At 41.6% G+C, this 25,199-nt stretch overlaps 1 protein-coding gene across 2 annotated transcripts in view; it reads right to left on the reverse strand.

Annotated features, from left to right (window-relative positions):
• The window catches only part of THSD4 (thrombospondin type 1 domain containing 4), a 720,353-nt gene that overhangs the window by 70,127 nt on the left and 625,027 nt on the right, over window positions 1–25,199 (reverse strand). For both annotated transcript variants that reach the window (XM_044279718.1, XM_044279719.1), the window contains one exon: window positions 22,833–23,037. In XM_044279718.1, the coding sequence (XP_044135653.1) occupies window positions 22,833–23,037 (205 nt within the window). The remainder of the gene's footprint in view (window positions 1–22,832; window positions 23,038–25,199) is intronic.

Consider the following 25,199-nt stretch of genomic DNA (forward strand, 5'->3'; position numbering starts at 1 on the left):
TTCTTCCTAAAATCCAGTCCTTCTTTGAGAATATCAACTTTATCTCTAATCATAAAATTAATACAGAGAAATCCTAAATCCTTAGGTTGAGTTCACATTTCCGTTAAGGAGATCCAGCTGCCTGATTTGGTGCAAATGCTGGCTGTTGGCCAGAGTAAAAACTTCAATGGTTTTTGGTTGGCCGAAAACCCGACATTTATGCTGACCTCATTACAGTCAATGGGGATCCGGCGGTGAAGTAAAGAATCCGGCAATGTTAGATCCTGCAACATCCGTCAGGCTGCTCAGTGCTTGAACAGCCTGAAGGATCTCCTAACAGATACATGAACTTAGCCTTAATATTACTTTGTCAAAAGGTCTTCTAGTTCTTGCAAACGTCTATTTGTTTGGACCACAGACAACCTATTACCTCCAACAAGTTTGTTGCCTTTTAAATCTTGGATTGAATCAATTCTCTGGTTACGCACAAAATTACTTAAAGGGACACTACCTTACATTTTTTAGCACATATTAACATATATGTGACTATTTTTTATTTTTTTTTTTTATTTTTTTTTAGAAACACTAATAGGTGCAATCAATGCTCTTTATCTAGGCCTAAAACATGTGATACTCTTACCCCAATTGTACTAATCTATTGTACTATTAGAAAACATAATTCCATTGCACCAGCTGTATAAAATAACAACTGCCTAGCTATCTATATACACTGCCTGTCCCAAAAAAAAAGTCGCCACCTGGATTTAACTAAGCAAATAGTTATGAGCCTCCTATTGGATAATTACTGCACGGGCGATTATCTTTCAGCTGGCAAAAGTTTTTTAACCCCAACTGGTGCAATGAGTTGCTTCTCATTTCTTTAACAACCATGTCGAACGATACATCTCGTGGTTGTGGAAAAGATGTTAGTCTGTTTGAGAAGGGTCAAATCATTGGCATGCATCAAGCTGAGAAAACATCTAAGGAGATTGCAGAAACTACTAAAATTGGGTTAAGAACTGTTCAATGCTTTATTAAAAACTGGAAGGATAGTGGGGACCCATCGTATTCGAGGAAGAAATGTGGCGGGAAAAAAATCCTAAATGATCGTGATCAGCAATAACTTAAATGTTTGGTGAAATCAAATCGAAGAAAAACAGTAGAACTCAGGGCTATGTTTAATAGTGAATATAAGAGCATTTCCACATGCACAATTCGAAGGGAACTCACGGGATTGGGACTGAACAGCTGTGTAGCCATAAGAAAACCACTAATCAGTGAGGCAAACCAGAAAAAAAGGCTTCATTTTGCTAGGGAGCATAAAGATTAGATTCTGGAGCAATGGAAGAAGGTCATATGGTCTGATGAGTCAAGATTTTCACTGTTCCAGAGTGATGGGCGCATCAGGGTAAGAAGAGAGGCAGATGAAGTGATGCACACATCATGCCTAGTGTCTACTGTACAAGCCTATGGGGGCAGTGCTATGATCTGGGGTTGCTGCAGTTGGTCCTGTCTAGGTTCAGCAACAGTATGTGCTCCAAGAATAAGGTCAGCTGACTACCTGAACATACTGAATGACCGGGTTATTCCATCAATTAATTTTATCTTCCCTGATGGCACGGGCATATTCCAAGATGACAATGCCAGGATTCATTGGGCTTAAATTGTGAAAGAGTGGTTCAGGGAGCATGAGACATCATTTTCACACATGGACTGGCTACCACAGAGTCCAGACCTTAACCCCATTGAGAATCTTTGTGATGTGCTGGAGAAGGCTTTGCGCAGCAGTCAGACTCTACCATCATCAATGCAAGATCTTGGTGAAAAATTAATGCAACACTGGATGGAAATAAATCTTGTGACATTGCAGAAGCGTATCGAAACAATGCCACAGCGAATGTGTGCCGTAATCAAAGCTAAAGGCGGTCCAACGAGTGTGTGACCTTTTTTTTTTTTGCGGACGCAGTATAGAGGCAACAACAAGTTCTTTGGATCCAACACTTCAGTGTTTTATTCACAATTTAGGAAAGTGACAAAACAAGCAGTCATATTCAAACAAAAAGTCACCTTGCGATGTTGGTGGCAATTCACACCATGCAGCAATTCTGCCTCAAAGAGTCCTTGCTGATAGCAGCACCAACCTGTTTTCACGGCAATCAGGTACAAGGATCCCAGATCCCAACACAGAGACATGGCTTCTGAGCCCGGCTGCCTATTTAAGGATAGCCAGGTGCTGCCAAAACTCCCTGGCTGTAAATCAGACCAGCAGCAGCTGGGAGGAAAATGCCGGTTTTCCCAGACCAAACCTCTCACTGTGTCATAATTCATATATCTAAACACTTCTAAACACTATCTACACAGCTACACACTCCAGAAATGGAGCATCATATCTGTGAAGATTAGTGTTGAGTGAAGTTCCCAAAGCCGAATTTCCTTGTGCTTCATGGTAGCGAATCGATTTAACCTGAAGTACAAAAAACAAAAAAAATAAAAATCATACTCCATTTGCTCGGCTGAAATTCTGTGCAAAGGATGACATCATCTAGTGTCGCGTGAGATTTTGCGCCAGATCCTCAAGCAAGATGGCGGCGGCCGGCCCGTCACAAGCAAATGGATCAGGTATGTATGTTTTTCTTTTGTTTTAGTTTTTTATTTTACACAGTGTTATGTATATCAGATGCCATCATCCTGTATGAACGCGGCATCTGAGGGGTACAATGACGGGGCGGCGTAATTGCAGCTCCCTGTCATTGCATCCACTACTTACAAAGAAATGTGCTTCGTGAAGAAGCAATCCATAACGAAGCAAATTTTTCAGTAAAATTCAGGCGAAGCAGCCAAATTGAATTTACAATACTTCACTCATCTGTAGTGAAGATATCACAAAAATGTACATTTATCTCAAATTATTTATTGGAGCTACAGTTGGCAAACTAGAGTTATGGCCTGGGAATGACCTATTACCTTTCCCACTTATATATTATGGAAAAATGTAGAATCCCCTCTGTGCCAGAAAACTGGCGCTAAGAAGTTACAAAGTGTGGCACATGTTATAGCTTAAAAAGAAGCCCCAAACATTTCATTATGTCAAAACACAACTGACTTTCTCTACTATCTTGAACAACTATCTGATTAGGAATTGATGACCCCCAAAATTTCTATCCATCTGGCAATCTTAAAGGGGTTGTTTCATCTGAGATAATTGGGGCATATCACTAGGATTGTCTGATAGGTACATGTCCCACCTCTGAGTCTCTCATCTATCTCCTAAATGGAGCCCTGAAAGTGGTGGAGGGCACACTGCGGATGTGCTGCTGCCCTCCATTCATTTCTATGGGGCCGCCGAAAATAGCTGAGTGCAGTGGTGAGACCCGCACCTATCAGAAAATGGTGGCATATCCTAGCTATATGCCCCATTGTCTCAGATGAGAATATCCTTTTAAGCAAGTAATAAATGCTTCCTAAACGTATTTCTTTTAGTAATCCCTATGCACCATACCTCACCACCACCCCACCTACCAAAATACCAACATAACCATCCAATAGCAGGGGCGAATTGGCCTTAGACCTTACAGGGCCATCTGATCCCTCCTCACCGCCGGCCAGTTGAGGTTTTTGGGGATGTATTTTGTGTGCTGCTGGAAACAGTATTTTGTGATGGACTGTGGCATTTGGTTCTCTTGGGGTTGTATAATATGCCACAATATGGTATTGCTGGCCCCGCCTACTTGTGTTGTCCCTGCCTTCCATCAATTTGCACCAGACTACAAACCGGGGACACCTTTAGTATTTTTCCAGGGCCACTTTAAGTTCCCAATTCTTTACCTACTGTTCCCTTCTTGGATTTCCTATATGGCTAAAATGAGATTTTAACTAATAAGAGCAATAAAAGCCCTCATTCGTTAAAGGGGTTATCCCATTTGGGACATTTATGGCAAATCGATGGGATGTGCCATAAATGTCCAATAAGTGTCTGTCCTATAACTGTGTAAATTGAGGGTGCATACATACAAGGCTTGTCTTTGTTCACTTTGGGGTCCTGTTCTTCACACAGGAGCAGGTCTCGCACCTACTGTATGGGACAATTACGGCCTATCTTATTAATATGTCAGAAATATCCCAGATGGGAATACCCCTTAAACTCAACCTGCATTCATAAAAGTGTGTGAAGTAAAAGCCTTAGCCATTTGTCACCAAGCTCAATTGCAAAAACAAACTCATACATATCTCCAAGGACAATAAAAGCAACAGCACTTCTTCTTTATATATGATACCATATGCCAAGATTTCTTGCAGGAGCATCCGGGCTGATAGGAGGCAATTAAATCCAGCAAAAAGGAGATGGTTGAAGTTCATGAAAAACTGCTTGTAAAACTGCTTCTAAACTGCAGCCTGAGAAATAGAGCGTTACAAGATAAATGTAACTTTGTGCTGTGCTTTTCATGGCAGATTTGTTTGTACTGTTCATACTGTTTCAGCAGGACAACGAAGAAATGGTTCAATGACAATGAAGAGGAGGTGCTGGATTGGCCCTCACAGACCCAGACCTCAACCCAATCAAACGCTTGTGGATAGAGTTGAAGAATAAGATGTATTTGTGCAAGTGAGTCAACCAGTATGCACCAACATTGGGGACGTGTAGAAGAGACCTGGAATCAGATTTCAGTCGAGACATGCTTAAATGTGATCTAGAGCATGTCCAGAAGGATTCAGGCAAAACTTAGAATTTTAGGAGCAAAACAGTAACAATGCAGTTCCATGACAAGAATCTGCATAACTAATCATATGCTTAATAACTACAAGACCAATTTAGGTATGAGATATCCAAGATGATTGTCTATAAAATAATGTCAGTCTCACGCTCAAAGCTGTAGTGGATTGTGAGATATGGAGCCTGAAAGTCAATAGTTCAAAACATTGTTACCCTTTTGCTGTTCAGTGTATCTATCGATCTATTGATCTGTCTGTTTTTCTGTCGGTCTGTCAGTCTGTCTGTCCATCCATCCATATATATCCTGACACAGATAGTTCACCAAAGTAACAGCCTCTTATATCTTAAATAGAGATGAGCAAATTGAAGCTGACGAAGTCGAATTAGTTCTGAATTTCAGGAAAAATTAGATTCTGAACGAATGCAAATTTTCTTGCACTTCGTGGTAACGAATAGCAATTTTTCCTAACATGGCGGCTAGCCGGCTACAATGGCAGCTACACGTGTGAGGACATGGGGCAAGGAACTCTGGGAAGGCGGGATGACCCATAATGCCATGCATGTAGCCAATCAGCAGCCAGCCAGCCCGATGATGTCACAGCCCTATAAATACGGCGGCCATCTAAGAGTCTGCCGTTCGCTATACAACTTTGTTCAGGGACAGATGTGTGTGCAGGCGCTAGGGAGGGTGAAAGGAAAACTAATTGTTAAAAATAATTGTAAATAAAAAAAAAAAGCGATTTGCTAGTGCAGGGAAAGGATAGTGAGAGGAATCATTTCACAGGCAGGGAGAGATGTGTGCAGATGCTGGGGAGAGTCAAAGGAAAATCCTCATTGTGAAAAAAAGCAATTTACAAGTGCAGGGAAACATTACTTGGGGATCCAGATAGTCTCATAATACAGATCTGTCATTCCAGCAATTAGTTATTGGGGTGCAAGTGCTATGTTGAAAAGCCTTTAGTGGATAAATATATACGCAGGTCACTTTTGCTGTTAACTGCGCTGATATCATTTAGTGGCCTATTTCAATACAATAAGAGAAATATTTACGGATGTCACTTTTGTTGTTATTTGCGCTAAAAGCGTTTATTGCCATATTTCTAGAGAAAAATAGAAAAATAGACTAAGTTCATATTTGCTGTTATTTACGATCAAAGAGTTTCTTGTCGTATTTCACTACAATACGACAAAAATAGATGCAGTTCACATTTGGTGTTATTTGCGCTAAAAGCGTTTATTGCTATATTTCTAGAGAAAAAGAGAAAACTAGACTTAGTTCATATTTGCTGTTATTTGCGATAAAAGCGTTTCTTGTCGTATTTCACAGAGAAAAATAGACACAGTTCACATTTGGTGTTTGCGCTGAAACCGTTTCTTGTTATATTTCACTACAATACGAGAAAAATAGACAGTTCACATTTGGTGTTATTTGCGCTAAAAGCGTTTATTGTCATATTTCCTTACAATACAAGAAAAATAGACACAGTTCACAATTGGTGTTATTCACGCTAAAAGCGTTTATTGTCATATTTCTAGAGAAAAATATTCGCAGTTCACTTTTTCTGTTATTTACTTAGAAATCGTTTAGTGGACTATTTTAGTCCTATCCGAGAAATATATAAGCAGTTCACTTTTGCTGTTATTTACGCTGAAATCGTTTAGTGGCCTATTTTAGTCCAATACGAGAAATTTATACGCAGTTCACTTTTGCTGTTATTTACGCTGAAATCGTTTAGTGGCCTATTTTAGTTTAATACGAGAAATATATACGCAGTTCACTTTTGCTGTTATTTACGCTGAAATCGTTTAGTGGCCTATTTTAGTCCAATACGAGAAATATATACGCAGTTCACTTTTGCTGTTATTTACACTGAAATCGTTTAGTGGCCTATTTTAGTCCAATACGAGAAATATATACGCAGTTCACTTTTGCTGTTATTTACGCTGAAATCATTTAGTGGACTTTTTTAGTCCAATACGAGAAATATATATGCAGTTCACTTTTGCTGTTATTTATGCTAAAATCGTTTCATTTCCATTGCCAATTGGCAATTTCAAATCATTTAGTTGACTATCTCAGTAAAAAAAGAAATATATATTTGGCGCTTTTAGGGGTGTTTTAATTAGCTTTAAATTTATTTAGTTCAGCTAAAAGTATGTCAGACAGAGAAGTGCAAGGCCCTGCACAGGGGAGTGTCAGAGGCGTAAATGATTCTGGCACAGGCACAGATCGCAGCAGAGTAAGGTGGCGTGGCAGCAGGGGTTTCTTCTCGAGGCCTCAGGTCCACGTCAGCTAGCGGTCGTGTCTTGACCAGCAACCCAGCGATTCTTGATTGGTTGACTGGATCTTCGACTTTGTTTTAAGTAACAGCAGAACCAGCAGCCTGAGTCTAGAGTCGCTGATGAGCAGCTTTCTTCACCCGCATAGTGAAGAAACTCACAAAAAGCAGCAGGTAGACCTGGAGCCAGACCTGAACCAGCAGGTGGTGGCATACTTTGACAGCACCCTGCCAGCCGCCATAGAAGATCCGCTGGACTACTGGGCAGCTAAACTGGATTTGTGGCCGCAACTGCCAGAGTTTGCCCTGGAAAAGTTGTCCTGCCCAGCCAGTAGTGTGGCATCAGAGCGGGTGTTTAGTGCAGCGGGGGGCCATAGTTACCCCAAGAAGAACTCGCCTATCCACCCAAAATGTGGATAGACTGACCTTTGTCAAAATGAATCAGATGTGGATCAGCCAGGATTTCCACCCACCAATGCCTGATGCATCAGATTAGATCATTCATCTCCACACTATGTCACATGCCACTCTGTGGTATCATGCTGCCGCTGCTGCTGTTGCTGCCATGTCCATACTATGTCACCATGCCACTCTGTGGCCTCCTGATGCTGCCATCTCCACACTATGTCACTGTGCCACTTTGTGGTCTCCTGATGCTGCCATGTCCACACTATGTCACCTTGCCACTCTGTGGTATCATACTGCTGCTGCTGTTGCTACTGCCATCTACACACTGTCACCTTGCCACTTTGTGGCCTCCTGATGCTGCCATGTCCACACTATGTCATCTTGCCAGTCTGTGGTATCATTCTGCTGTTGCTGCCATCTCCACACTATGTCACCTTGCCACTCTGTGGCCTGATGATGCAGCCATATCTACACTATGTCACCATGCCACTCTGTGGTATCATGCTGCTGCTGTTACTGCCATCTCCACACTATGTCCCCTTGCCACTCTGTGGACTCCTGATGCTGCCATCTCCACACTATGTCACCATGCCACTCTGTGGCCTAATCAAACTGCTGCTGTTACCTCCACACTTTGTCATTGTGCCACTCTGTGGCCTACTGATGCTTCCGCCACCTCCAGACCCTGTCACTGTGCCACTTGGTGGTCTCCTCATGCTGTTTCCACCTCACCACTATGTCATAGGGCCACTCTGTGGACTTCTCATGCTGTTAGCACCCTCCCCACTCTATGACGGGGCCACCATTGTCATTGTCTGGCCTTCTTGAAATTACCATTTATTTTACCTTTCTTTTTATCGATCAGGAGGAAATAAAAATGAGACACACAACGGATCCTGTCTGTGTGGCATCTTTAAGGCCTGTATGGTCACATCAGAATTGGCTTATGATTTGGTAGCCAAAAAGCAGGAGTGGGTACAAAACACAGAAGATGCAAATATTACCCTCACGTGTCATCTCTGTTTTAGATCAACTCCTGTTTTTTTGGGCATTAGCAATACTCATGGATTACTGAGCAAATGCTGACCGAATGAAGGCGTATGCCCTGCAGACAGTATCCATGTTTTGTGTGTTATTGTTCTGACGGATTAGAGGAAGGGCAAAATAATCAGTGACTTCAACACAAACTTACTGCTGACACCCTCTCCACTCTGTCGGGGGGCTCTACTTGTATAAGCATTTATTAGAACAGGTTCTGTAGACAACTATGTGGAATCAGCTGACGACGGTGTAAAAGGAGTGCACATCTTTTTGGCGCTAAAATAGACTATTAAGGCTGTGTTCATACTTGAGTTATTTGGTCAGTTTTGGCCCTGTGACTGCCCAAATAAGTGAAGTGTGCAGTGACTCTAATAGCGACACCTGTCATATGCATGTCATACTGACTGACTGACAGTATGATTTCACTACCCCAACACACTGCCTATGCGTGTTACTGCAAGGCAATGTTCTACACCCATATAAAGGCTCTATGCAGCCTGGAAATAGCCGTTTTTATCGCGATTCGTCGCAAATATATTTGGATCGAAGCAAATTCTTTTGAAATTCGCTTATCTCTAATGTTAAATGTTTTTTCTACAATTTCCAAAGTAGACCTACATTAGAAAAAAGGGCACAGTACTAAAAGTACACAATAAAATTAAATATTAATCTCAACACAGAACATAAAAATCACTGTAATTTTTTTCACAGTATGAAAGATAGCGAAGACTAAAATGCTCAGGAGACCCCGCTGACAAAATGCAAGTAAATACAGTACTCTCAATGGACGGTACAATTTCCATGAGCCTCAAATAACATAATTGCCTCTCAAATCTGTGTTTTGCCAGCATAAACAGATTCTATATAAAACTGAAATTTGCTTGGCTTCTTTAATATTTATTTATTAAAGAATTTGTATGGCATCTCAATGCTAAAATTACATACGATATAAAAAAGACCTCTAACTTATTTTAGAACAATATTAAATTAGAAAAGATGGATTATTACAGTATTTTTATGATATTAACTTACATGCAGGGAGAGCCAGGCTCTCCCTGCATGTAAGGCAAACCCTTAAAGAGGACCTGTCACTATTTTTATTTTTTGTAAAAGCAATACTTCATACTGTAGTCCAGGTTCAGGAGATGACATCTTACTACTTTCTTAAGAAATAGTAACTGAAGCTGATAGGAACCAGACTGAATCCACAGATTAGCACAGCTAATTAAGTAAATTATTCAAGTTTACCTGCCAGTTTACCCTTAGCTGGCTGGAGTCAAGAGAAACATCACATATTATTTAGATGACACAAGTTTATTGCAAGTTTATTCAAGTAAAAACCATTGAACTTTACCAAGTCTGGACTCTACTTCCTCCACCAACTAGCAACTTTGTTGCTATTGAGGCTAACCCCAGGGAGCGACAGTATCCAGCTAGGAGAACTGTGACACAAACTATTAAGGTGACGACATACCACTTGGCATTCCTAAACACTGGGATCCGATCAGCCCTGGAAAGCAGCCCTCTGCACAGCAAAGTCCGGCAGGCTGCTCTCTGCCAGAACAGCCTGTCATATACAGTGGGATGCGAAAGTTTGGGCAACCTTCTTAATAGTCATGATTTTCCTGTATAAATCGTTGGTTATTACGATAAAAAATGTCAGTTAAATATATCATATAGGAGACACACACAGTGATATTTGAGAAGTGAAATGAAGTTTATTTGATTTACAGAAAGTGTGCTATAATTGTTTAAAGAAAATTAGGCAGGTGCATAAATTTGGGCACTGTTGTCATTTTATTGATTCCAAAACCTTTAGAACTAATTATTGGAACTCAAATTGGCTTGGTAAGCTCAGTGTCCCCTGACCTACATACACAGGTGAATCCAATTATAAGAAAGAGTATTTAAGGGGGTCAATTGTAAGTTTCCCTCCTCTTTTAATTTTCTCTGAAGAGTAGCAACATGGGGTCTCAAAACAACTCTCAAATGACCTGAAGACAAAGATTGTTCACCATCATGGTTTAGGGGAAGGATACAGAAAGCTGTCTCAGAGATTTCAGCTGTCTGTTTCCACAGTTAGGAACATATTGCGGAAATGGAAGACCACAGGCTCAGTTCAAATTAAGGCTCGAAGTGGCAGACCAAGAAAAATCTCGGATAGACAGAAGCAACGAATGGTGAGAACAGTCACAGTCAACCCACAGACCAGCACCAAAGACCTACAACATCATCTTGCTGCAGATGGAGTCACTGTGCATCGTTCAACCATTCAGCACACTTTACACAAGGAGATGCTGTATGCGAGAGTGATGCAGAGGAAGCCTTTTCTCCACCCACAGCACAAAAAGTGCCGCTTGAGGTGGGCTAAAGCACATTTGGACAAGCCAGCTTCATTTTGGAATAAGGTGCTGTGGACTGATGAAACTAAAATTGAGTTATTTGGCCATAACAAGGGGTGTTATGCATGGAGGAAAAAGAACACAGCATTCCAAGAAAAACACCTGCTACCTACAGTAAAATATGGTGGTGGTTCCATCATGCTGTGGGGCTGTGTGGCCAGTGCAGGGACTAGGAATCTTGTCAAAGTTGAGGGACACATGGATTCCACTCAGTATCAGCAGATTCTGGAGACCAATGTCCAGGAATCAGTGACAAAGCTGAAGCTGCGCCGGGGCTGGATCTTTGAACAAGACAACGACCCTAAACACTGCTCAAAATCCACTAAGGCATTTATGCAGAGGAACAAGTACAACATTCCGGAATGGCCATCTCAGTCCCCAGACCTGAATATAATTGAAAATCTGTGGTGGACTTAAAGAGAGCTCTCCATGCTCGGAAGCCATCAAACCTGAATGAACTAAAGATGTTTTGTAAAGAGGAATAGTCCAAAATACCTTCAACCAGAATCCAGACTCTCATTGGAACCTACAGGAAGCGTTTAGAGGCTGTAATTTCTGCAAAAGGAGGATCTACTAAATATGGATTTTATTTCTTTTTTGTGCTGCCCAAATTTATGCACCTGCCTAATGTTGTTTAAACAATTATAGCACACTTTCTGTAAATCCAATAAACTTTGTTTCACTTCTCAAATATCACTGTGTGTGTCTCCTATATGATATATTTAACTGATATTTTTTATTGTAACAACCAACGATTTATACAGGAAAATCATGACGATTAACAAAGTTCCCCAAACTTTCGCATCCCACTGTATGCTGCCAGAGATGTGAACGAAGCCTTAGCTAGTGAAATGAGGCTGTGAGCCTGCCCCTCACATTGCACAGGTCATGTGCTGACATTGGAAACTTTCTAGTGTCGAGCACAAGCAGGAAGTGAAGCTGCCAGGACGCAGACTGATAGTGGAAGTTCAGGATGCCTTTTAGCAATAAAATATATCAGTTCACTAATTTTACATTTGACACCCAAAGTTTTTTTTTTCTTGCAGCAAAACCCCTTGAGGAGATGTGTCACCCAAAATCTGCCAGTTAAAAACAGATAGTAACACATGTCCATTTTTTCAAAACTGTTTTTATTTTCTGATTATAGATTTTTTTATTCTATTTCCTGGTCATGATTATGGGGGCGGCCATCTTACCTGAGCTTTTCTTAACGGCATTTAGAAAGCATTTAAATAATTTCTTTATGGCAGTCACATGGTCCATAGACACAATGGTCTGGAGGGGTCTTCACTGACTTCTACGGAAGTGTTTTCTAGGCATGATCTGCGTTCTGTGCAGAGGTCATTGTACAAGGAAAGAATAAATAAGCTTTGACAATCACCTACTGTGAATGGTGGATCCTGTCTTATAGCACTGTTGAGGGAGCCCCAACAATAAAAACTTTTTGTCCTCCACCTGCGTGGGCCCCTTCTGAGTTTGGACCCCAAAGCAGCTGCTTCCACTATAGCTATGCCCCTGTGTCTTATCTATACTCAGAGGTGATATCATTACAGGCAGGATTAGAATGACTGATAAGCAGGGAACTGCAGTAAAGTGATCTGTACAGACCAAGAAGTGGCACCTATCATTAGACATAGTGGCCAGTGCAAAAACTGTAGGACTTATGGTTTTTGTTTAAATGGAGATATTGACTTTGAAAATTAAAAATAACATCATGAAAAATTCTTAAAAAATAAACAATATGCCATTTTCATACACTTTAAACTTTTTTTCCTTTAGGCATTGGAAAATTGTAAAATTTTTATTAGGAATGCACACATTGCACATAACAGCTACTTGCTACTAACCATTAGTGTGTCTCAGGATTGAGCGAATTGAAGTATCCAAAATGGACTTCGATCCGAATTTCAGGAAAATTTGATTTGCCACAAAGCCAAATTTTTCCTGAAATGGCGTAAAACAACAACATATTCACCTCATCCATTTGAGTGTGAAGAAGACGCTGTGGCTATTTTAATTGTCAATCAAGATGACAGCACCCTATTTGCATTTAAATGGATAAGGTGAGTTTTATTTATTTATTTATTTTAACCCGTGAAAGGCCTCCATTTTTACATCAGATGCCACAACCAGTGATGAAAGCAGCATATGAGGGGTTCAATGATGGGGAAGTGCAATTTCTTTGTGAAATTCGATGAAGCAGCTTAATCGAAGTTTTCATAATTTCGCTCAACACTAGTCTTAGTATATATTTGGAACCTGCTTTCCCTGAAGTTATTCAAGGCCGGTTGGCACCAAAAGAGGTAGAATTTAGCGTAGGTTCCTGCTCCAATGAGATTACCTTGCCATGGTCGATGGGCATAAATATTTTTACTCAAAATATATTTCACAAAATTCACATTTATATAATGAACGTAGCATTAGTGCAAGTATATTTTTTTATAACACGTATGGCATTAGTTCATATATTTTGTGTTTTCAGAGCGCTGTTGCACTGCGTTTGGTTTTGTATTTTCAGCCATGGCAATGCACTGCGATGTGTACCTGTGCGTTGCAATGTGCTGACTAATTTAGTTTTTTGTCTTAAATTAGTGTGTCACAATATGTTATGCTGAAATATTATATTCAATTTTATTCTATTTCCCCCGTGTTAAACTTGTGATTTTTTAAACATAAGAATTCAGCAGTCTGAATATTGTGTCTGAGGAAACATATGCACCATATTAAAGCCTACATTATTCAATTATTGAATGTATGACTGGAAACACAATAAAAGGCTCAATTCTTCTAAAATGTCAAATATAAACACAGGTGAGGTAAGCTATGTTTTAATTCTTAACCTCTGCACTAAAATAGTTTATCCATATGCATTTACAGTATATATTTTTTTTACTTGGCTCAGTTTAGGCCACAGGACTAATCCTCAATACAGGGTTGCTTGTTCTTAAGGTCTGTTGTGTGATTTGCTAAAATATCAGGTGTTCTCTTACACATTACTATTTAGTTTCTTACCTGTATCCATAGTAAGGTTAGATATATACACTGACCAATAATACCAACAGTTTTATGTAAATAGAACAGGTACAATAAAAGAAGGAATATTTGTAGTGTTGAGCGAACCCGAACTGCAAAGTTCGGGTCCGTTCCGAACTTTGCGAGTTCGGGTACCCGGACCCGAACCCATACTTTGCCGGAAAAGTTTGGGTTCGAGTTTGGTGTTCAGGCATTTAATAAAGCTTTTGAAAGGCTGCAGGGCAACCAATAAACAAGCTTTTAAGCTGTGGGCACTTAGAAACCATCACAGCCATGCCTAATAATGGCAAGGCTGTGATTGGCTGGTGCATCATGTGACCCAGCCTCTATACAACCTGGATCACGTGTAGCACCGCCCACCAGCTCTGAGTATAGCAGGGACAGGAAGCAGGCAGCTAAAGCGAAGGAGAGTGTTAGGTATCTGGCTATTTGTTTTGTGGGTGACCTAGGATTTTTTGTGGGTGCAATACACCAGCTTTGTACCCCTGACACAGAAATATAATAGTTAATCCATCTGTTAGTTCTGTGGATGACATATACCCATTTTTGGTGTGAGATACACGTGCACTGCATACGTCACAGGAAAATTAATATAGTTCATCTGTCTGTTAGTTCAGTGGTTGTCATATACCCATTTTTGGTGTGAGATACACGTGCACTGCATACATCACAGGGAAATTAATATAGTTCATCTGTCTGTTAGTTCAGTGGTTGTCATATACCCATTTTTGGTGTGAGGTACACCTGCACTGTATAGGTGACAGGGAAATTAATATAGTTAATCCATCTGTTAGTTTGGCTGGTAAAATATACCCTGTTAGGCCAGCAGTCAGTGTTGGCGCCACTGCCCCTAACCGCAAGCACGGGCAGCAGGCTCCCTCTTTTTCCTCCTGTCGTCCTGCTGACAAATATGGGCAGCAACTTGCTTAACTCTGCTACATATGTTACTTGCCAAAGTTTCCTTCCTGCTGGAGACTTGCATTAGTGTTAAAGCTTGCATGGGTGTGTCTCTCTTCATCTAAGAGGCAACAAGCCCTTTGTCTCAGCAGCCTATGGCTGGATTGCAGCAGGTATTTAAAGGCACTTCCTACTACAGGAATTTGCCTGAGCAACCTCAGTGTCTAGCCTGTCTAGTCCCTGTGCAAAGGTGTTTATCTTGTCTGCTTTCCTGTGTACCGAATCCTGCTATTGTACTCCTGGACTTTGCTTTCTGCCCTCTGCCTCTGACCTCGGACTTTGTTTATGGACTTTGCCTGTTTGCTGCCTGCCCCTGACCTCGGATCTTTTATGCTGGCTTCGCTTGATTGCCGCCTGTCCTGACCCGTACCTCCAGGTCTCGTACGTCCCCTTGGTGCTTGCACCGAGCACTCTGACCCCCTGGTCAGCTGCCACTGACTTGGGGACTACTCTGGAGTGGCACCTGGCAGTTACCCTATGGCCCAAGTCTATCCCCACCATCAGGGGCTCTAGTGAATACCGGGTAGCTGCTTAGTTAGGCCCCTCCGGAGTATACCCATTCAGTGGCGCAGTGGGTCCACACCCACTTGCATAACATACCCATTTTTGGTGTGAGATACACGTGCACTGCATATGTGACAGGGAAATTAATATAGTTAATCCGTCTGTTAGTTTGGTGGGTGATATATATCAATTTTTGGTGTGAGGTACACCTGCACTGAATACTTTACAGGGAAATTAATATAGTTATTCTGTCTGTTAGTTCGGTGGGTGACCTAAAAAAATTTAGGAAAGCATCAAATAAGGGATGTGGCCCTGGTCATGGTGATGCTAGTGCTGGTGCAGGGAGAGGATGTGGTCGATCTGTGCCAGCTACCAGCCCAAATGAAACACCTTCCTCAGGTGCACCAGTGTATGAATGGTGAGGCTAGAACAAGTAGAGGCGGTAGTACATTGGATGGCTGACAGTGCCTCCAGTTCCTTCACATTGTCTCCAACCCGGTCCCCTGCTGAAACCGCAATGTTGGCACCTGCAGCCTATGGGCATCTGTCTTTCACCTCACCACATTGCAAATCAGCCAAGCAGTCTGAGCTCCAAGCAGGGGCGTAGCTAAAGGCTCATGGGTCCTGGTGCAAGAGTTAGGCTTGGGCCCCCCTTCCCTCAGTGCTTTGTGTGTCTTCTTATGCAGCACAAGGGTCTTTGGGCCCCTCAGGCTCCTGGGCCCGGTAGCGACTGCTACCTCTGCACCCCCTATAGCTACGCCCCTGGCTCCAAGTCATAAATCAGTCTCTTATGCTTTTTGATGACTCTGCTGGCGGGGTTTCCGTGGGCCATTCACCTGGCCCTGCCCTATAAGTGGAAGAGATTGGATGCACTGATACCCAACCACTTATGTTTTAGGATGTGGACATGGGAGGACCACCGCAGCACATCTCTGATGATGAAACACAGGTGCCAACTTCTGCGGCTTTCTGCCGTGTGCAGACCAGCAAGGAGGTTAAGGGTAAAGAGTGGGTGGAAGATGATGTGTAGGATGATGAAGTCCCCATTGACTTCAATGGGGTTCGGGTTCGAGTTTGGGTCCGCTCATCCCTAAATATTTGCATACAGTATATTGAAGAGTTTTCCAGCTATAGCTAAAAATATAAAGGCAGCTGTTTATAATTAGTGTTGAGCAAAGCAAAGCATTCGAAGTGGAATTCGGTCCAAAGTTTCGGAAAACTTTGATCTGCAATGAATCAGAATTTCCTCACACTTCGCGGTAACTAATCAGTATTTCCAAAAATGGTGGCTGCATATGCTACAAAGTGAAAGTAAGAAGTCCGGGGAAACGAGATCAAGAAGGGCTCCCACCTGTAGGGCAGGAGAGCGCTGGGGTTAGAGAAGTGGGCATGCCAGAGCTTATCAATATTCAGTGTTTACATCAATAAATGAAAGGCAGCTGCGGGCTAATTGGCCACACGGTTCTTCGCCACAGCATGGCCACAACCTGCCCGGAGCATGTATGGCTGTACTTTAAGACAGAGTGGCCTGGGTATACCTGATTTATGGCGATTTGTGGCAAATTAATTCAAATTTCTTGGTTAACTTCAATGAAGTTGGCAAATCAAATTTTTCTAAACTTTGCTCATCTGTACTTTATAACATATACCAAAAACTATTGTAAATGTCCAAAATTGTCCCTATGGTTGCAGTAAAGAAATGAATCCATTGTCCTCCACAAGATAAAAGAATAAAGGTCAGCCATTGCTCCACTTCATTCACAACATTCCAACTTGCTTGAATTCCACCTTGCAAATGCTAGAGTGTCTATACGAGCAGCATAGAGCAGTAAATGACTGTGGCATCAACAATGTCAACTCCCTGATATTTATCTTCGAGCAGATGCTGATGCAACAAGATACAGTGGAAGAAGAACAGATTCTGCATCTTGCTACTTGCTAGTCAACATATAGCTGTTGGGGACCCAGACAGAGAAACTCCCATGGAGGAGGAAGGGATGGATAAGGAGCTGGAGGAGAAGAAGTCACTTGTGCAGGAGGAAGAGGCTGCTGCTGATGAGGATGACACTGGCCATGAGGACCAAACATATCAGTGGGGAGAGGAGCCAGAAAGAATTGCGCCTTCGGGCACACTGGCAAGAATGGCAAGCTTTACGCTTGCTTACATAATGACAGGCGTAACCTTACCTTCAAGTGAGCAAATGATTACTGGATAGCCATGCTTTTAGATTATCACTATCAAAGCAAGATAGGGGAATGTTTTCCTGTTGCTGAAAGGGAAGCCAAATTACGCAGCTTGCCATCTGCAGATGCCTGCCACCTTAGTGTAAGATCAGGAGATCCCTCTCTGTCCCCCACAGAGTCAGCCACCTCCCACCATCTCTGCATGATGGTACGCAGGCAGATAGCAGCAGAGGTATGATGAAGCACCATCATCTGTTCAGCAACCTCAGCGGGAGATGTGTGAAAATCCCTATGGATCCATGCCTCATTCATTTTGACAAAAGTGATGCTTTGGACACTGGCGGAGGACAACTTTGTCCATCTTGGTGTCACAATATCATTTTTCGCACTAAAAACCCTCTCTAAGATGACACCGGAGGCTGGGCATGACAGTACAGAGACACCATACAGGGCCAGTTCAAACCACTGTTCCAATCTGGCTGTACAGAAGTCCGTGGGGTCAAGAAACATGGTATGCACCAGAGAAAGGCTAGAGTCCAGGTAGGACTAAATCTAAGTGTTCAGGTGGTACGTCTCAGTTTTTTTGATTTGCGTGAGCCTGGTGCAGCACATGGAAAAATGTCTTTACTATGTTGATGATACTGAACTAGCTGCTGCTGCTAAATTTGTGATTCTTTAGTTGTTGTTTTTTTTAGTTTTGATGCTTAAAAATATACAATTATTGATTAAATAAACTTATACTCTATGTATCTTCTGTTACCTACATTCTCAACTTTTTCCTTTTGAAAAAAAAATCACTTTGCTCTTGCCTTTTGTTTTTTTACAACCTACCTAATATTCTGCCACATTTCCTCTCTCATCTGAATTCCTAGTGTTCTGTTGTCAACTTACCACTATATTCTCTCAGTTTTCTGATCTGTTCATAAGATTATAAGAATGCCTTTTCTTAAGAATGTTAACTTCAAACACAACACGTTTCTATAGTATTCTCTTAGTTCTAGCTCAGTCATCGTAGAGTAAAGTCTGGCAAAGCATTTTAATGAAGTACATATTACAAATGTATATGCCACCATCTTCTGTAATAGAAATGAAATGTGTAATAAACTCAGTTTACGTTTGAGTAATAAATACTAAAGCGTATGACCCACGTAAACCTATAAAATCAATATGGTACATCTGGAGCCTGTATGAAGTTATAATGAAAAATATCTCTTGTAAAATATCTTCATATCTTCAACAAAGTAAATCATGTTGTAAAATGCTGCTTTGCAAAAACACCCTTACCTTTCCTCTCTTAGAAATTTCACAAGGACTCTTTGTCAGAAAAACGAAAACCAAAATACGTGGCACGCTAACAAAACCCTTGACAAATTGGAATACAAATCACAACCCCTGGGTGGCCACATACAGGGAGTGCAGAATTATTAGGCAAATGAGTATTTTGACCACATCATCCTCTTTATGCATGTTGTCTTACTCCAAGCTGTATAGGCTTGAAAGCCTACTACCAATTAAGCATATTAGGTGATGTGCATCTCTGTAATGAGAAGGGGTGTGGTCTAATGACATCAACACCCTATATCAGGTGTGCATAATTATTAGGCAACTTCCTTTCCTTTGGCAAAATGGGTCAAAAGAAGGACTTGACAGGCTCAGAAAAGTCAAAAATAGTGAGATATCTTGCAGAGGGATGCAGCACTCTTAAAATTGCAAAGCTTCTGAAGCGTGATCATCGAACAATCAAGCGTTTCATTCAAAATAGTCAACAGGGTCGCAAGAAGCGTGTGGAAAAACCAAGGCGCAAAATAACTGCCCTGAGAAAAGTCAAGCGTGCAGCTGCCAAGATGCCACTTGCCACCAGTTTGGCCATATTTCAGAGCTGCAACATCACTGGAGTGCCCAAAAGCACACAAGGTGTGCAATGCTCAGAGACATGGCCAAGGTAAGAAAGGCTGAAAGACGACCACCACTGAACAAGACACACAAGCTGAAACGTCAAGACTGGGCCAAGAAATATCTCAAGACTGATTTTTCTAAGGTTTTATGGACTGATGAAATGAGAGTGAGTCTTGATGGGCCAGATGGATGGGCCCGTGGCTGGATTGGTAAAGGGCAGAGAGCTCCAGTCCGACTCAGACGCCAGCAAGGTGGAGGTGGAGTACTGGTTTGGGCTGGTATCATCAAAGATGAGCTTGTGGGGCCTTTTCGGGTTGAGGATGGAGTCAAGCTCAACTCCCAGTCCTACTGCCAGTTTCTGGAAGACACCTTCTTCAAGCAGTGGTACAGGAAGAAGTCTGCATCCTTCAAGAAAAACATGATTTTCATGCAGGACAATGCTCCATCACACGCGTCCAAGTACTCCACACCGTGGCTGGCAAGAAAGGGTATAAAAGAAGAAAATCTAATGACATGGCCTCCTTGTTCACCTGATCTGAACCCCATTGAGAACCTGTGGTCCATCTTCAAATGTGAGATTTACAAGGAGGGAAAACAGTACACCTCTCTATACAGTGTCTGGGAGGCTGTGGTTGCTGCTGCACGCAATGTTGATGGTGAACAGATCAAAACACTGACAGAATCCATGGATGGCAGGCTTTTGAGTGTCCTTGCAAAGAAAGGTGGCTATATTGGTCACTGATTTGTTTTTGTTTTGTTTTTGAATGTCAGAAATGTATATTTGTGAATGTTGAGATGTTATATTGGCTTCACTGGTAAAAGTAAATAATTGAAATGGGTATATATTAGTTTTTTGTTAAGTTACATAATAATTATGCACAGTAATTGTCACCTGCACACACAGATATCCCCCTAAAATAGCTAAAACTAAAAACAAACTAAAAACTACTTCCAAAAATATTCAGCTTTGATATTAATGAGTTTTTTGGGTTCATTGAGAACATGGTTGTTGTTCAATAATAAAATTAATCCTCAAAAATACAACTTGCCTAATAATTCTGCACTCCCTGTATAGAAACCTACAGAATAAACAACTCCTGACAAGAGTATCTCAAAATCATGGAAATTTTTGAATCTTTTTCAAAGCTGGTCATCTCAGGATATGTTGAGCCAAGAGGAAAGGTACAGGCACAACTATATAAAGAAAGCCTGCTTCTGATATCTTGAATAATGTTAGTTCTGAAAACGTACATAAATGGCTTTTATTTAGTAAGTCAAAGATCTAAAACAGGGGTCAGAAACTTCTGGCACTCAAGCCTGTTTGAAATTACAACTTGCAGCTTGCAAACTTGCTAGGCTGTTCTTGGAACTCCCACCAAAGTGAATGGAACATGCTAGGAGTTGAAGTTTTATAACATCTGTAGTGCCAGAGGTTTCTTATCACTGTTCTACACGATAATGGGAAGCTAAAAGCCCAGTAAACCTCATTAAGGATGTGATAACTTAAAACTAGTTCCCTTACACATGATTATGATTAACATCAACAATAATATATGTCCACTGATAATAAAATCACATGAAATAATAAAAACATTTCACAGGAAAGAAGACCGTCTTGATGCCCTGGAAGAAACAGTATTGAAACTTGTGTTGGGCGTCTTGAAGAAGCTATATATCTGGAACCGCCAGGGCCGTCTTTAATATTGATTGGACCCTGGGCAAAAATTTACTTGGGCCCCCTAGATCCCGCCTTCCCACACCTTAGCATGCAATCACGCCCTCCACCACAACACACACACACAAAAATCCACACATCTGGTAGAGTCCAGTGAATGACTGTAAATACTTCCAGTTCTGAAGACTCCAGCGGCTCAGGATCAGTGCTCTGGGCAGCTGGGCTCAGGCTGGAAGTCGGCACCGCTCTGCAGGAAGGAGACCAGGGCTCGGCTCACCCTAGTGTTACAGTGCACCCCAGCACCCCACAGTATGCAGTATAGCACCCTATAGTATATAGCACCACACAGTATGCAGTTTAGCACCCCACACTATACAGTACCCCACAGTATATAGTAGAGCAGTATAGCAGCCCACAGTATACAGCACCTCACGGTATACAACACCTCACTGTATACAGCACCCCAAACTATACACGATACAGCCCCCCACACTATACAGTACAGCAGTATAGCACTCCCCCCCACTATACAGGCCCCCCCTACACTATACAGGCCTCCCACAGTATACAGCCCACCACACAGTATACAGCCCACCACACAGTATACAGGCCACCCCCCCCCCCACAGTATACAGCCCACCACACAGTATACAGACCCCCACACAGTATACAGCCCACCACACAGTATACAGCACCCCACTATACAGTACATTAACATAACAGCCCCATCACCTTTTTCTGATGTAATCTTTACACAAAAAAGCTCCACAGTTAACTTCTGCAACACTCCACAGGACCTGTGATGACCTCATAGCCATGTGACCAGTAATTGCTAGGTTACTGGTCACATGGTAATGATGTCTTTAAGGTCCTAGATCAAAACTCATTAAGGTCCTAGAATTAAGATCATTAACACAGTACGATCATGATGCCTGTGTAGCCGACAGCCTGACACCCGAGGCAGTAGCTAGCAGGGCTCAAGAGGCAGCTGCCTTGGGCCCCCCAGGAGCAACTGGGCCCAGGGCAGCTGCCCCTTTTGCCCCTTGGTAAAGACGGCCCTGGGAACCGCAACTGTCAATTGAGCGATGAACAGTGATATGGTCTCAAGGGAACTGAGGTTTATGATACGCCTGCAAGTGAGCCTTTTTCAATCCATCTTTTGTGACTGTTTTATGCCTATGTAGAGCAGCGTGCTCCAGCACTCTTATTGTTTGATTGTGGAAGATCGACCTAATTCTACTGGGGTTGATGCGCGCAGTGTGAACTGCACAGTTAGCTTTCCTGTATTCTGAATTTAAGATATATTTCTCCCTTTGACTCTAGGATCTGTATAAATATGTATGCAGTGAGCTCACTTCTATTACAGCTGCACGCAGCAACCACGTCTGAGTTCTATGAGTGTGTAAACGGAGCATGAAATTAGGTGCTATGCATCTCAAAATTTGGAGCTGTAACCTCCTAAAAATATATTACAAAATTAAATGGCATCATATATTTTGAAATCTTTTGGAAGTAAATAACATAGTGCCATATTGGCATATGGATTAGGCAGGCACTTTGCTGGCACTGTTTATTAGGGAACTCTGTCGGCACAGTTATAGGAGGCAATTTGGCTTTAAAGGCGCATAATCTGTATTTATGAAATCTATATATAAAAAATCAAGATGTGACATGGTGTGTAATGTGCGCTGTGTCTCACGTCCCTGAGATTGATTCTAAAAAGCAGGCGAGTTTGAGTCCAACTAAAAGGAAACATAACTTACCCAAGTAGTTGTTGCTTTTTGTGATTTCGGTAACATTGATTTTTGTGGCCCCCTCTGGAATTTCCACAATTTTATGATAGCCAATTTTAGTTAGTACATGCTTGAAGATGCCTGATACAACCTTGCAAGCTGTGTTATCTCCTCCACAGACTCCACACTTATCAACTTCTTTGTCTGGTCCCAAAAAGTCATCACAGCCAATATTCTGCAAAAACAAAAAAATTCAACAAATGTCAGACAAAAAGAACCTTACAGTAACTTTTGATCATGTGACATACTAATCGTTTAGACTTCATGCTGCCCAGGATCGCATCATCCACTTAGAAATTGTTTTTGAATACACCAGCGCCAGGAATTTCTGTGCATCCGGCTTGACTCGCGCTTTTTGGAAATCAGGTTTGAATTCTAGCATAAATTGTGAACTCCACTGAAAACTACACATAACACTATATTGTGAAGATATTTTTGCTATACAGTTATTTTTTAATATAATATTATTATTAGGATTGCTACCTTCAGCTCCAAGAGCGAGCTCAATCTACTACAAGGCTGTAAAAGTGGGAATCAAATTTCCCATTGATTCCTTGCTCCTTATAAGCAGACCTCGAGCCGTTCATATTATAATATTCTTGCCCCTGCAGTACAAAGGGACTATTCTGGGACAAAAGAGTTTAGGCAGAAGCTTAGGGATGAGGAAGCCCAGTGATAGATCTCTGCCTGCTAGTGCAGTGGATTAAACTAGCCACACACATTACATAATCTAATGTGCATAGGGTCAACTTGGCTGCTATTGGATTTTAGCATGCTGATCCTCTGTTACCCTGGGAGATGAATTGTGCCATGTCCATGTGCCAATAGACATGTACACTCAGCTAATCTGAGCATGCATGTTAATGCGAAACTCAACAAACAGCAAAGTATATGTAGATGGGAAGATTTACATTCTGCCTTCCAGAAAAACTTTGGACAATCAGTCGGCAATGAATTTCATGTCGCTCCCAGCCAAGGGGACAGGGCAGTCTCAATCTGTCCCTGTCTCTCCATCTGTCCCTGTCCCAAAAATGAAATTGTATTACATCTATACTTTACAAACTTTTTTTTAAACATTATTCAAGGCTACCTTTTTCTCCAGGAACGTTTGTGTGACATGATAACTTGCCATAGGTTTATTTTATAAATGGGACAGCAATCAACTGGGCTCAGTGTTGGTTTCTCATTTCGTAAGCAGAAATCACTACACATCTACACAGAGAGACTCCAAACTGACTTTAGAGAATAATGTGATACCCTCTTTAATTAATTTAGCGTTAGTGGTGTATGCTGAACCACAGACTAGTAGTTCCTTTGCATTCACAATGACATAATTGGTAAGAACAGAAAATGATTGAGATTAGACGCTTGAGACTGGCATCTTCACCAGCTGGCATCCTGTGAGTCAATGTACCTATTGTTCCATATAACACGAGTGATTCTTCTCTTAAGAATCACCCAGGTATTTGTTAAAGTAAATTAACCTAATTACTTGTGAAAAAGGATACACTTTGGGTTCAAAGAATACATAGCTTAAGGATTTCTCAACTTTTTGTTTATTTTCGCTTCATGCAAGGAGACACAAAAAATTTGATATCAGTATTGCCAATTAGGGCATTTCAAACCAATTACAGTACAGACTGGTCCCCTAACGCATGAAAACCGTTCAGATAATTATTGCCATATCATTAATTTATTATAACAAAATACACACACTTTATGTAAGGGCCACCAAATATTCACAATACCCCTCTTAACATCACTATATCCACATCTGAGCCATATAACCTTACATACAAAACATATGTACCAGGGAAAGTCCTTGGAGCTTCTAACTAATAGGCACAATCAGTCAGTATAAATAATATACCCCCAGCTTTAGCTCCAGCTCACAGGGACCAAATATATTTGGGTAATTATAGGGTAAACATAGCCATAAAGAATGGACCAAGACAAATAACTCTCATGTGCTAACTGCCCTGACAATGCACCACACTGCACACCTCGTACATTTCAGAAGCTAGCTCATGCCCATACTGAATGGCACTTCCTTTCCCCCACAATATTCTCTTTCTCGGTCATCTACCCTCTTCTGCATTGCCTACATCAAATACCCTGGCTATGACCCCCAGGTGCCCCCTTATCAATGTTTCTGCCCTAACGCCTACAGTTCGTCCTAGATTATTGGTCCTATACAGTGCTCCAAAATTGCAGTTAGGTGTATGTGTAGCTTGAAAATTCAACATCATGTTTCCCTTCAGCACACAGACATGAGGACAGAATTATTAAGACTTTTGTCTTATTACTGTGAAAGGGGCACAGAAAGGGCATAACTAC

The sequence above is a fragment of the Bufo gargarizans genome, chromosome 2 (assembly GCF_014858855.1).
Source record: "Bufo gargarizans isolate SCDJY-AF-19 chromosome 2, ASM1485885v1, whole genome shotgun sequence".
Classification (NCBI taxonomy): Eukaryota; Metazoa; Chordata; class Amphibia; order Anura; family Bufonidae; genus Bufo; species Bufo gargarizans.